Genomic DNA, 15,424 nt, shown 5'->3' on the forward strand with positions numbered 1-15,424 from the left:
AGAAATTGCAATAAAAATATTAAGAAATCTTGGAATGGAATTTCGACAAGAAATATTACGATCCTTTAGCATAAAGAAAGAGAAAGAACGAATGAAAGGAATCTCTTGATAAAATTCATCAGCTTCGATATCGAAATATACTTTCATTTTCACTGTGAACGATAAAAATGATAAACATTCTTCTTCAACGAACGATATTATAGTGATTTTTATCAAAAAATACCGTTAAATAATGTTAAATACGATTGCAGAAGGTGGAATAATCGGCTGTGTTGTATCAGGTATAGAAAGATTTCAATATTTGCAACCTACCAAATATAGCAAGCTGTGTATCGTTACAGGTATCCGAGCCAAATATATATCCTAGATGTGTGGTGTGCAGAGGCCAACGACCGACTCGCGTGTGCGTGTGTGGGCGTTTTGCGTAGCGTGTTCGTAGCTTATGCCAGCGGCTCATAACCAGGACCCGGAAACATGTGCCTGGCATTCCCGCATCCTTTGTGTGGATCGACGCAGCGAAAATAAGACGCGGATGTGTTTCAGCTCGGAATCTTTCAAAACACTCCTACGATCTACGAACGGCGCAATAATACGATAATACTCTTTTTGCGTATGATATCTTCTTTCTCGAGATATCGTGGTGCATTTTAAAGAGTTACAATTCTTTTGTTCTCTACCTTATGTCTCTATCTTACGTACTTTCTACGTATATTGCGTATTTTTAATTTTCGTTTGACTTTATTGCGATCACGGTCTTTCTTCTTTCGTTTAACAGATTTTTAATTTTAGAAAGTTCGATGTTGCATCAAAAGAATAGTTTTTGCGAGAGAAGAAAGGAACGAAAATACGATTAAGTCGAAGAAACGGAACTTCGATCATGATGTTTCTCAACAGATTTGAAAGGATTGTGCAGGAAAATTAAACGCTACACTGAAATGAATATTGTATCAATGGTTGCTATTTGTTCTGTATAAAGATTGTTGTCAGAAAGATAATTCGTATTTTAGTTAAATTAAAAATAAATAACATATTGAACGAATCGTTTGCACTTTTACTTTCTTTTAGACCTATCTTGCTTCAGTAATCTACACAAGAATATTCTCGTTCATCTAGCTTTTGTAACTATCGTGGATCACTGCTGACTCACACGCCATGGAATGAATAACTTTAGCGCTCAATAAAGTATACAATCTTTTTTAAAAATGTATTACTATTGGCGTATATGACTCAGATATTACTATAACAAACATTAAACACCTTGGTTCAGTAAAATTTAGGTCCAGGACGTTACTTGTCATCTATTTTTAAATATACTTATTATCTTATTTAGAAACTCCGATGCAACGTATACTTTTTGTCGAAATGCTATGTGAATGTTTATACACTAATGGAAAATTTAAATATTCAAAAATGTGAACGCAGAAAACGTGTAAAAATGTATAAAATATCTAGAATAAAATACTCTTTATAGTAGTTAGAGAACGAGGCATGCAAAAATACACATGTAATCAAGTACGCATCTTAACAGGAAGTCTATGATTGTATGACGATCTCAGTGGTTGAACGAGTAAGTTCCTAAACCGAATGATACGCGAGCATTGTTTATATGCCGTTATTTTACCGCTATCGGTACACCATTATCGCTCGAAATTTGCTGTAAAATTTTTAATCTCGACAATGGCGCACCCGAATTATGCGATAGCAATGTTAGATACGTTGCAACACGTGGATAAACCATTTCACTCGAGATTTCCGTCTCTCGAGATTTTTAAATCAAGATTATCAACAGGAAGACGCCTGTCTCTTACAAAATTGTATATTCATCGTGACTTCATCGTTACATCACTATAACTATAGTCAAACAGCTTATTAGAAAGAATTCTATTTTAGAATGAATAAAATTTCTTAAATTTTTTTATATAGTGACACGAAGATCGGAAATTCGAAACAAGCCAATGAACATCACTGTTCACTATAACCAAACAATCAGTGGTAGGATCATGTTAAACGAATGCCATTAGCTTAAGAACGAGATATTAATTCACTACGTCCACAGGCTCCACGTCGAGAAGAAACTTGCAAATAACACGCGCTCAGTTACGCAACGGAGCAATGCACTCTTCACGGGCAATCTATTCATACTTCAAGGCCAGCTGCTAAGAAGTTTTATGGGCTAGGGTTTTCAGTTTCCTACCATGGTCATCGTTCCCTCTACCATCGCACACCTTAATTCTATTACTCTGTGCACGTCTAACATACTGTACGGAGAACCCGGAAGCGCCATAAATTAAATGTCACCGTTGCTGTTTCATAGAAAATGACACGGATTTTGTTCAAATCTCTGATTCATTTCGCGATGGAATCTACGATACAAACATGTGAATATATTATACTTAAAAAATGCTACTGACGATAGCAATCTGGTAACTGTACGAGTTATGTGTACTTTGAAAAAATGTTAGTTTCTTAAAAATAAAATTGTAGCGGAGAATACAACGTATGAGATTAGTTGGTATCGTGCGGCGATTTAAAGTATGTCCTACCTCGTGATTCGTAGAAATCATAAATCAAACGAATTAACCCTAGTTCGACTCCTGCGCCAGTTTGACACGTGCGATAAATACAGAGAAATTACGTGTAAATGTAATGATGCGAATTTAATGTCTGAACGTATAGAAAAGTTTCGGTTCCTTGCTTCCCGTAATAATCAATTGACAGCAACGCAATGGTAAAATCAAATGGTACAGTTAAAAATAATGAGAAATCGATCTCGAGAAGCGTCGTTACTCGAGTACACATGGAATTACGTAGCGTTAATGTTAGGTCATCGAGAAGCAAAACTACATACAGTTGGAACAAAAATATGTCTTCCGCTCAATTACCTCTTACTTCACATTTATATGAATATCCATGGTTATTTAGAAACCAAACCAACCAACTCAATTTGGTTACAAATTTCTTAATACTAGCTTAAATATTCAGCATTCGATCTTTCGGAAATCGAACAATTTACCTCGCTGAAATCACTTGTAAGCCTACGATTATCTATAAATATATCTATACACTACATCTATAAAATATATCTATAAAACTATTCCAAGAAGTGACGAAAAGAAGCTCTTTCGCCGTAGCCCTATATCGATAACATCTCAGCCACGTGCATCGCGTGCACGTTACTCAACATACCTCATCGAACATACATCCATACATACATAACATGAGTAACACGCAGTATTTCGTGGTCCGATTGGAAGACGAGCGAAAAGATAAAGAGGTTGATTCGTTGGGAACGCGACAGGCTGCTGGTTGTACAGCGACAAAGAAAGGCAGAGCCAAGGGGCGAAAACGACGGTCAATGGCCTGACAAGGTCGCGAATGCAGAACGCACAAGCTAGTTCCCCTCTGTGTCTGAATTTTGCCGCCAGATTCCGCGGTACACGCGTATGATCGTACACATGCGGAGCACCGGGTGTCGCGTCTGGTTTCGAACGAACCGGCCAATCACGGCAGTCGGCTTCCTTTGGTTCCGGCCAATGGCCGCGTGGGACCAAGGTCGCGGTTTTCACACATGTTCCCTTCGCTTATTATAGCCAAGTACTCACGCCGCTCGCTGCACGATCGTGACGATACGCGCGGATGCAGGGGAGGGGGCACGAATATACACGAAAGGGAACGAAGAATTGGGCGCGCGAAAATCGACGGGTGGTGGGAATGGCCGTGAGCTTTGAAACTCCGTCGCACGACCGAAAAATCGGCAGCCGCGACCACGTATGCCGTGCAACCCCGCGTGGCTGCATGCGGATGCTTTGCATTAGGCGAATATATAACATGTAACGATTTTTCATGAATTTTTGTTATTTCATATTCGTGCTGAAATATGTATTTGCCAATGTAATCGTGGTAAGCAGAGAATATGGAGATTTTGATCCATGTCGGTGATCGATATCCTCAATACGGTAGCTTTATACGAAGAGCTAAGTATCATAGTGGTGTAAGTCAATTTTTTTATAAAATTAACATTTTTCGAGCAATGAAAACGCATCACTGTATGATCGAATGTAAAATTTAAGGGATGATATTCTAAAGATTTTAAATATATCGCCAAATCCGAATTCTCAAAAACTTTATGATCGATAGACCTTCGCGTGTGGGTTCGAAAAATTGTTTCATTTATTGTGGAACCATATATAAAAGATGAAAACAAAAGCAGTAACAACAGGTTGAAATTATTTAGTTTAATTAAGTTTAAATAAGTATTTACCGAATGAATATAAGATATTCTAAGTCAGCATAAATTTGTAAATCATTCATTCGCAGCGAGGAAAATTTTTTCTGATAATGTACTTTATCTTGATCAGTCATTTCATATTATTTCCCCTAGCTTGGCGATAAAAAAAATTGTATAATTCACACACATAGAGCATCTTTACGAATGTAACGAAATGATAAAATGTTTTCATGTATGTAATTTCTAGTAATCCTACGCTTTCATAATACGAGCAGCGAATATAAGCGAACAGATAATTTACATTATCGTAGGAAAAAACTGCAATTTAATCTAAACGACCGATTTGTGAACTTATATCCAACTATTGTAAGATTCGTCATGTTTTTCTTTCCTCCTCCTTACAAAATTTTTACCAACATAAAATTACCGATAAAATGAATTAAACAATTCCAAATAACTCGAATGAACGAATGATCAAAAGCATTAATAAGCGCAGAAATATTAATGTAAAGAGAAATATGTGAAGTATAAGAAGAAGAATTAATAAACAAAGATACATGAAAATTTTGAAAAAAAGAAAAAATCAGAAATAAAACCAAACAATTCTCAATGTTTCTTCGACGTGGCAAAAAAACAGAAGATATCGCGAATTTACGGTTATATTTATACGCGTTGCGTTTGTTCCAACAAAGGCCATAAATGCACGCACGAGTCTGCTAAGCCAGCGGGTTGTGTAATTGTGTCATTGACCTACTTAGTAGACGGATGATTAATTCTCGATTCTAGAGAAAATTATCAGTACCTGGGCACCTGCATTTAGTCGCGTTTGACGCTCGAACATCGTTCGAAAGTGCACGAATATTCCATATTTTATCTGTGTGTGTTTTTTTCATTTTATTACGAAGTTTTCGAAAGAGATGGGCGCATAATGTTATCGATCTACGTTTGTGACCACATGGTATTTAATATCGTAGTAATCTGATAACAGCAGCAACGCTATCAACAACGTGAAGTTTCGCAACTCTGCGTTTGCCTTGTAATACTAACAAATGCCAGAGGCCTTGAAATCACCCATAGTTCCACGCGTTCCATACTCACTTTTCCAGCCTCGATGCTCGAACGATTGCGATTGTTCACGAAACGTAGGCTATGGCAATCATTTCTAAAAAAATATTCTTTCTTTTACTGAATTCTGCAGTTGGTGTTTTATATCTTCTTTCCCATAAAAATTGAAGTAATTGAATTTTTAAATAAGAAAAATGTTATATTTAATCAAAAATAATATTAAATTTAGAATCGATGATTGTAGCAGTTTCTTTATATGAAAGAGGTTTCTTTATATGAAAAAAGAGAAAGTACTGAGCGACATCAAATTTTATCTCAATCCTTCTACGAAGCAAAAGAAGAAGTGAATGTAAACTACCATAGTTGCATATAAGAACAGAATATTGCTTCATAAAATCACGAAATACAGAATACAGAACTTGTATCTTTAACGATAGATCGAGGCGATAATTCCAAGTACGCTAACCTGCATAAAGATGATAAAGAAAATAGATTTCTAAGAACGCCTTTCTGGAGCACACAAATAAAACTATCAATTTTAGGTTTTTCCTTTGAACGCAAAGCAGGTAAGACCGAAACCAACGTGAACCTGCAAATCATGTACTTTGCATTTCGTTCCTAACGTCCATCGTCATTTTAAGAGAAAGGTTATACTGGTTTCGCAAGTAATTGTATGATTACGGTACTTTTATCCTCGGCCATAATATTCCAGGAATTCTTACCTTCGAAACTTCCATACTACGAAATAGGTGAACGCTGGCGGTTATGGTCGTCACGTTTCTAATAGAAACAGCAAATCGACAAGAGAAGAGCCTCGCAACAGGATTGACAAACCGCGTTGCACGAACAGAGAATAGATTAACGAGCAATCTCAAAGTAAGCTATCGGACTTTAGCATTTCACCTATTAGATGGGCCAACTCAATTAATCACTATGACTGCACGAGGAGAACCAAACGAGAGGAATGAGATATTGTGAAAGCAGTGACAAAATATTTGAATCACCGACGAACAATTTGGTCGCGTTTGAAAGCTGAATTATAGTTGTATTTCATCAAATTGATACATCGTTTTATTGCTTAAGCGAGTTGATATTCTGTTACTCTCATTAAGTGATCGGACATACGATTTTTGGATATAATAAACATGAAAGGAATGTGATAAATTTGAAATAAATAAGAGATATATGATTAAGTATACGTAAAACGTAGAAGATTGAGTATTTTTGATATTTGATAAGAAGTCGAATGGCTTTGGATTATTTTGAGTCAAAGATAAAATTAAACGGAGTCAAGTGAAGTTATACCTCTAACGTAGGTATGCCTACCTGATAGAAAAAATGATATTCCTTGTTGAGTGAAATAAAAAGAATTACATTAAAAAAATGATTGCATATTTCGTGATTAGTTTCACGAAAAATACGTAAAAATGATACGAAATATCTTAAAGACAAGGCTTCATCCAAATGTGAAAGGCACCAAAGGTAGTGTCGTCGTGGAAGTTTAAAATATTACGCAATTCATTGACAGTGAAAAGACTTTTTAATTAGTACGCAACGACGTGAAGAGATAAATAAGTCGCAGAAAAGTTTACGAATTACTAGCACGTGTACGAGTAGGAATTGATGAGAGGACGGAACACGATGTCAATGGCCGGCATCCTGTTGCATCAGAGCTAACCTTGACTAAGAAGTATATTTTGCTTCACTGAGTTCTCGAGTTTACGAGTCAAGTACATTCACTCCCCATTTCTCGGTTGTCCCCTTTATATCGGTCGTACATCGAATTTCTGAAACCTTCTTTGTACTCGGCTATACATGATTTGCGATCGTTCCTAGACTACGTTCTATATCTCTATTTTGCGCTCAGATAGCTAATATTTTTTATATTTTTTAAACTAATACAGTTATATACTTAAGTAAACTATGTACTTAATACATAAATACATCAATTTTATGTGTCTCGTTTCAACAAACAAAAGGATTTTGAATATTTCGATCCTTTGACAATGGACCACTAGAGACTCAAGTAAACTGTCAAATATAGTTGTGGTATACTATAAATTTCACTAAAATGCTAAAAATTTACAGTAAATGTGTATTCTCTGTATCTGGAATGAAATTATAATTAAAACAACAATTAGAGATAGAGAATGATCCAACAGATGTAACAAAATTGATAACGTAATATATAGCAGGATCAATGAAAGCAATTTAACGATACAATTAAGAAAATATATTTCCTGTTTGGTTAAAAAATATCTGCAAATTTGGAATATTTCCCGCAGAATAAGTATCTATTTAGACGATTCTCTACGATTTTCCTGAAGAAAATCGGCTTGGAACGTAGAGTCCGGACACAGACCCCTTTATGTTCGCGAATAAAAATAGCAACAGCGTGTTACGTTTAACCGAAGATTCTTTATATTTTTGAATCGCCGTTCGAAATTCAAATAGCGGAAGTGTACCTGCGTTCGAACAGCGTTATCGACTAGATAACGCGCGTTTTATTTTATTTTTGTGCACGGTTAGAAGGCGTGCGTGTATCGTACGTAATCAATGAACGTGAATTCTGAAGAACCTGAATAGTGACGATTCGATGCGAATTACCAAAGACTCGTATAGCTTGTCGTTAGTTTAACACTATATTACAAACAGTCTCCCATATTTCTTTTAAACTAAATTATATAAGTACATAAGTATAACTCTGGAACTGTTCGACATTAACGAAATTTACCTTGATAATAATGTAATGTTATGCGTACAAATATCGTTTACTGAATTAGTCATCCTAGAACACTACTTCCTTCTTTAACATAATGACTAACTAATTATAATATATCCAGGAAAGTTATAAGCGCGTTGCGAGAGAATCGAAAATTGTTTACTATCCGAGACATCCCATGATCAAATATTTGCAAACTCTATCGAACAGAGAAATGTTCATACGATTGTCATAATCGTACAACAACTATCACCATCACATGGATATCTATAATTCGTAAACAGTATTACATAAATCTACTTTGTCTCTTTCTAACGGCAAATTTATCGATAAAGTCGAATCCACTAATAATAAAAGCTGATATAACTCGTGCTTCACGCTGGAACAAACATTTCCAGGCCTAAAACGCAGTATAATAATAAAAAGCAATATTTCATAGCGGATGAAAATTTGTAAAACATATGGATTTCATAGGACAGAGGATGTGTCGCGTTCTCACGACGTGTCCACATGCAGCTACGCACGGTGGCTACGCATCTGTGCGTGTTTCCGCGTGCGTCACTTCGAGTTCTGGTTGCAACACACAGCGGCGAACGAACGACACGGCCTAATTTCCTGCTTATGGCCGACCCTTTTGCTTCACCCAGATACCGTGCTGCCGCTCGGAACTGTGTCTGCCCACGCGTTATCGCGTTGCACTAAACACAGTGACCCAATAACAACGATTGATCTCGAAAGATAATCGTCCACAACGGCTCGTATTGCGGCAACTACGTCGCGTCGTGGATTTGGCCAAATCACGCTCTCTACGCCCGAAATATAATCTGGCGGAAAGATTTCGTGTCGCGTAATAACGATACGCGGCTAATGTATTTCCTCTGTTGGAAATTATTGTGTTATGAATATTCAGAATGACTAAGATTGCTGGATTTTAAGTTTTTAATGGATTTACGATGTGGAAGGAGGTTTATAATTATGAAATTATGACTGCTTTATAGATGTTATAAATTAGTTAAAATCATGATTTGGAAAAAAATTAACTCGAATTCTTTTTGTTTCTTACACTCGAGAAACGATTGAAATGAAATATTTCGCAGATTTTTAGATTCGCTTCTCTCTTTTTGGATAGGTAACATTATATATATATGTTTAATAATATAATGTTTTTTGAGATAAATAACGACGAAAGAAGGCTTGTTTGTTCGTTGCGTGTAACTATAACGTAAGAGGAACGGTATATTTACACAAAACTATGCCATGACCTTATATTATACGGTTCACAACACGTAAAAAGCAGCGAATAGAGCAAAAATATTCGACAGCGCTAAAATGACTTCGCTTGATATTGATATCTTCACCAGGAATAACCGCATAAAAAAAAGAAGATTCTGTCGCTGAAATAAGCAGCTTTCACTTAACATAAGAAACCTCCTTAGCTTTCTAATAATACGAAAAATTATTAAACGCGTACTCTAAGAAGCCACACGTATCGCATGCAAATAGATGCAATTATTTGGGTCATATTCAAATGAATTTTGGTTGCGATGGCCGCATAAGAAGCCGCCTTTCGCATCTAAGGACAGCGTTCGGGATAGTTCCGCTCGGACACTAACAAACGGCATATGAATGTTTCTGGTCTAACGTTCCACGTGTCGCTTGCACACTCCGTATAATCTTGTAACGTTACACACATATACAGAAGCGATTGATCGCGCGGGCACGCACACAGCTCACAAGCAAACTTTCTCGCGTTTCGTTGATAACGCTTATAAATTTCGATTTGTATGTAATTCGTCTTTCTTTTTTTCTTTTTTTTATTCTCGATTTTTGCCCGAATATTTTCATATCGCAGATACACGTGTTCCTACTTCGTGCTTGACACATTTCTTACAGCGAAAGATTTATGTACTCGAGTCTTATCTTTCGCCTTGGTATGTTATGCAACTTCCAACGCTGAATCAATACCAATATAAACCATACATTTATGCGCTACATTTATTTTCGATTCTACAATATTGATTCGAGCCTCCCAGAAACCAAACTGATCGACTTCACCTTTAGTCAGTTTCTCAATTTCATTAAATATGTACGCGATTAACATTCGCTATTCTGGAAATAGATTAGGTATCTACTTCCACGAGTTCATTTATTGCGAGAAGATGACACAAGTAATACGAGATTTCACAGTACATCTAAATAATAATGTCTGCAACGTTATCATCGTTCTTTGTTTTTCGATTTATGGGGTTGATCAATGTGGGGCTTGTGAACTAAACTCGATGTATCAAGTGTTTAAATAATTACTAATTTTCTAAACAACAATTAATAATCCCATTATTAAAACAGGCTATATCGAAAAGAAAACAAAGAACGTTGTAAAGCAAAGCAAATGTATAAAGTATAATAACAACGGATCAGAAAACCAAGCGAATAACAATCTTAATTCTGCTATCTTAACTCCACGTCTAATCCATCCCTATATTCAACATTCCAACTTCGATCAGAAATTCTACCACAAGTTACTCGCAAGCTCGAAAGATACGCAACGTCCCACGCATTTATACATATAGAAATACGAATATACGTGTGCTGCGTGCCAGTGCGTATACCGCGTGCCGATATATTTGAAACAGTGTGCATCGCCTATACGGTTGAAGAAGACCGTGAAGAAGACTGTTAGATCTAACTGTAACCCAGACCTACTTTCGTCTTCCTTTGGACCTTCCAGCGATTACATACATCTGTGCGCATAGTACTGGCACGTATATATGTATACATATGCATCGACATACATACGCATACATATTCTTACATACACTGTCAGCCATAAGTATTACCAGCCGACGTTATCATTTAGTATATCATATAAATTATATGCTTTTCGCAGCTTTTATTTTCTAAGCATTTTATTATAAATCTATTATTTCATCCGTATTATACGTGTCTTATAACATAAAATACTAAAAATAAAGCAAATCTCCTTACGAGTTTTTCAAACACATACATACGTATGTATACTAACACACATTCATACATGCATATATACATACATACATACGTACATGTACTTACGTATACATACGAACATACATTTGTACATGCGCATACATCTAAACCACACGAGCATACGCATTGCTCAACCACACGATCTCATCTTTGGAGCACGCTTACGTTCTTACCTCCCTTTTCCTCCACAGCAAACTTCGTCGTCCTTGAACCCTTCCCATCTACCGACCTCCCTTTTAGGTTCTCACCCTCTCTAGCTTCACGAGCAGAAAGACCACACTCCAGGCGACAAAGCATCGAGTTACTCCTCCCTGTTTCTCCCCATCGAAGTGGAGGAACGAGCGAGTACGGATTTTCGTCGACTTTCGTCCACCTTCCCCAACGAGGCGAACAGATCCTACGACCTTCGTTAGAACTCCACGGCAGAGACTGGAAAGGAAACTTCTCCTTTCCCTTCGTTTCAAAGAAACTGTTCCACTAGGCAGAGCGCGTTAGAGGCTGTTTTCGTGAAATCAGGACGCGCGCGTGTGGACTAGAGAGAAAGCGTTAGAAAAGGAGAATTGAGCGTTCGACGGAGGAAACGAGACCGTAAGGGGAATAGGGACAGCCGGGTAGCTCGTTGCACGCGCGAACAAAAATTCATATCGCGTCGCGTACAAATGTAAAAAACGTCCATTTCGGAAGTGTCCACCCGTTTCGGGGCCAGCGAAGGTTATCGCGAATCGCGCGGTTGGACTTTAGCTGTCCGACGTCGACATTGACACGAGTTGCATGTCGAGAATTTGTCACGAAAAAATGGGCTAAATGTAGATGAATTTGTAGAGATGTTCAGAGGGAAGCAAAGGAGATTGATATTGGTGGAACGATTTCGATTACATGTTCGATATGTCAAAAGATACGTAATTGGGTAATTGCGATTCTTACAAAGACTGTCCATTTCATCGGTCACTGCATATCGACTAATTACGATCTATATTATTATTTCCACTACACTTTTTGACTCGTCTTTCGCTGATATTCCTTTTACGAGACGATCTTAACGAGTACAACAAAATTTCTATAAGTGACATTTTGCACGCAAAGATGTCAATATCGATAATCAAAAGCGAACAATTCCATCCATTAATTTCACGAAAATAATGAACTATTTGGAAATATTAGAAAAATACACCTAATTAATGACATCCGATACAGGATATATCCAAATTTTCTTAGAATTTCAACTTTCCTGAAGAATCTATCCCAAATTCCTGATCGTTGAAAAGAAATCCAGGGAAATCAAGTATCTATGGGTAATATCACGCTATTAGAATTTCCACCACACAACAGTCGATCGATTGTGTTACCATTAGAAGTAAAAGAAGACCAGGATCAGCTAGTCTCGTTTCGATCGATCCACATAGCTCTTACGATCATCATGGGGAAAAAAGCAACTCGATGGCACGTGGTGGGCTAACTAACCAATTAAGCGAGTGGTTCTGCGGTCTTCGCGAGCGATAGTGATTAATCGGTCGATCTAGTCAACTCACAACTTTCTCTATGTGCTGCATTTAACGGGATGCCGTTAGCCGCCTATGAATCGGTATGACACCAATATCCACTCACTCATACTTTTGTATTCGACAATAGAATTTATAACGGTACTGCAGCGTCGATGCAGCGTGACACGTTATACACGCAAGATTCCGATGATTCGGATCGTTTCAATGTATATACATATAAATTGCTTGATCAATATGTTTACGAGGGCATGACATCGAAGATTAGAAGAAACTCGAGCACGAGTCTCGAAAGTTGCACATTCTTTTTTATCCAGCAAAGTTGATAACGGAAGAAATATCCAGTTTCGTATGTTAGCTTATAGCAGCGTTATCATCGTGGCTGATAAGTTATGCCGAAATTTATTGACGTCGCAATCGCGAAGCCTCGGTAGTCTTCGCTTCGCGTATAACTCGTTGCACACGCTGAGTCAATTTTTAGCAATGTAAATATGAACAAGATCGTGCAATAACGATTGCCCTCGTGACGCATTTCTATTTGACATACGAACTGTGTAAGTATGCAAGGTATCATCGAGTATATCATTGTCTTCTTTTGTTCGATGCATAGGCTGCATTACTTAGGAAGTCAAATGGTATTTAAATTAAACGGGAGCCATTTTATTATCTTCTTTTGTTCGATGCATAGAATACAATACGTAGAACGTAGCGCGATACTTAAATTTATAACACGTAATATAGATAGAGGAAATCGTTGCAGTGCACTCTAAACGATTATGTTAATCCAGCCGTGTCAAATATTTACGTCACACGAGACACGTGTTTATTTAACGCATCACAGAAATCAGACACCGGTACCTTTTCGTTAAACGATGCATATTTAAACAACCATGTGACGATCGCATTAGGCTACGATGACAAGACATCAGAGAAACTCCAAAACGTATTCTGCTCGAAGCAAAACCAGCGAACAATGACGAAATATCGTTGCATCAACGCGATCCATTATCAATTAAGATGTATATCCGCGTCTGTTATTTTAGGACCGGAAACCACTCTGTTGTGGCTGCATAAACGGGACACGCGTGGCGATAAATTAAAACAATCCACTCGATCGGAACGTTCATTCTCCAGGCACAGATAAAATACCTATTTCGACCCAGCGGACTTTTTAACGAATTCTTTATAAATTCTTTATCGATCATTCTATGAATATATCTTTTAACTATAATTCCACGAATTCTCCATTTTCTTCGTTTTATACGAATCCTTTAATCGATTCTTTAGGAACTACCCGTTTCATGAATTTTTATTATAACAAACCGATGAATTCTTTATACAACTTTCACGATATTTTCCCACGAATCATTTTCATACCCGTAATTACGCGAATTCTTTGCAAATCCCATGCGAAATTCTAAGCAGACTCTCTACGAGACTCCCGACGAATTCTTCATAAATTCTGTAGAAATTTTTGAAGGAACTCTCGGCGAGATTCACAAACAATCAGTCGGATGCATCGTAGCGATCGATACGAGTACGATACGAATATGACACGCACGAGGAACGACGCAATGCAAGCGTGAGTGGATTGCACCGCGGCTCACCGCGAACTGCGGTTTCGCGCGACGAATCTGTAAGAATGTTGCATTCGCACTGGGGGAAATCGCGCGCACCAGTAGCATGCTGCACGCGCGTGTATCCGCTTGCTACGATACGTATACGTATATACGGTGTATACATAGAACGATGTGCAAGGCTGGCAGAGATTCGCATGCACGCCGACTGACTCTGCGCGAGTGGTGTCTCGCCCCGCGTGATTGGGTGAAACAGGGGTAGGAGGCGGGCCAATCTGCCGCCGCTGCACTTCGCCTGCAGCCGCACACGTGCACCGGCTCGCGAATCGTGCGACCGCCTGCATACGTTTGCACAGAGGTCGGCAGGTGAGAGCGTGTTCGCGCGCAAGGAGTGATGGCGTCGCTTTGGTCAGACATTGGAGGTACGCAAGGCTTCCGGCCACGTGCGAAAACGATCGTTTCTTTCAGCAATTTTTACATTTTGTTGTTGATTGATAAACCAGGGAAACGTGGTTGCTGTTCGAATATCGCGTTGTCACTGCAACGGCTCGATATTGATAAACGAATTGATGGAAGTCGCATTTAGCTCTCGGTTGGTTTACAGATGATCGTAAAGTCGAATTAGACTTAGACCCAGTTGTTTAATTTCCATCTTTGCTTTGTATTTTACGCGAGAGATCTCGTTGATGGTTCTTATCGCGTGGAATACGGGATATGGATTAAAACAAAAGTGTGGTCTATGTATTCTGAAATTAAGTAACTTTACTGATACCATTACGTATCGTTTACGATTCAACGACACCAACTGACAGTTAATACTCGATTTACTCGAAGCGTGCAGTGACAACTTTGATTTAAGAAGGTATAACATTTCGAAGACGACTGTGCGTGCATTGTCGTTGCGTCGTGTTTTTGTAGGTTCTCGAGATTCTCTTTTATACATAACGAGATATCGTGATAATATATAACGTAGATGAAATTGCTGAATCTTTAAGATACCTGCTCAAGTATAAACATGTTAATTGTAAGTAATATACGAGTGGAACTTACCCTCGCAGAATAGGGTGACATCGGTAAGACTCTCGCTTTTGAACAAATTCGAGAACGCTGTCGCTAGGTTGCTACCGAAACTATTCCACTTGAGACAGAATTGCTGATGAGAGTCCATGATGCCACCCCTAGGCCCGACCCCGTGACCTTCTCCACCCCTGTTTCTGCCACCTTCAAGTAGGTATTTTCCTTCTTGATCGCGCTCGTGCCCAACAGTTCGTCCAACTATACAGAAAGCAATCTTCCTTTATAAACCATCAACAATTCATACATATAA

At 38.0% G+C, this 15,424-nt stretch overlaps 1 protein-coding gene across 7 annotated transcripts in view; it reads right to left on the bottom strand.

Annotated features, from left to right (window-relative positions):
* The window catches only part of LOC100644484 (zinc finger protein chinmo), a 77,022-nt gene that overhangs the window by 40,897 nt on the left and 20,701 nt on the right, over nt 1-15,424 (bottom strand). For 5 of the 7 annotated variants that reach the window (XM_003396033.4, XM_012309532.3, XM_048406520.1 and 2 more), the window contains exon 2: nt 15,148-15,372. In XM_003396033.4, the coding sequence (XP_003396081.1) occupies nt 15,148-15,265 (118 nt within the window). In that variant the 5' untranslated portion in view covers nt 15,266-15,372. Of the gene's footprint in view, nt 1-312; nt 5,499-11,194; nt 14,130-15,147; nt 15,373-15,424 lie in introns of those variants that run through there. The other 2 variants (XM_020863325.2, XM_020863324.2) reach the window with 2 other exon arrangements.

The sequence above is a fragment of the Bombus terrestris genome, chromosome 6 (assembly GCF_910591885.1).
Source record: "Bombus terrestris chromosome 6, iyBomTerr1.2, whole genome shotgun sequence".
In the NCBI taxonomy this organism is placed as follows: domain Eukaryota; kingdom Metazoa; phylum Arthropoda; class Insecta; order Hymenoptera; family Apidae; genus Bombus; species Bombus terrestris.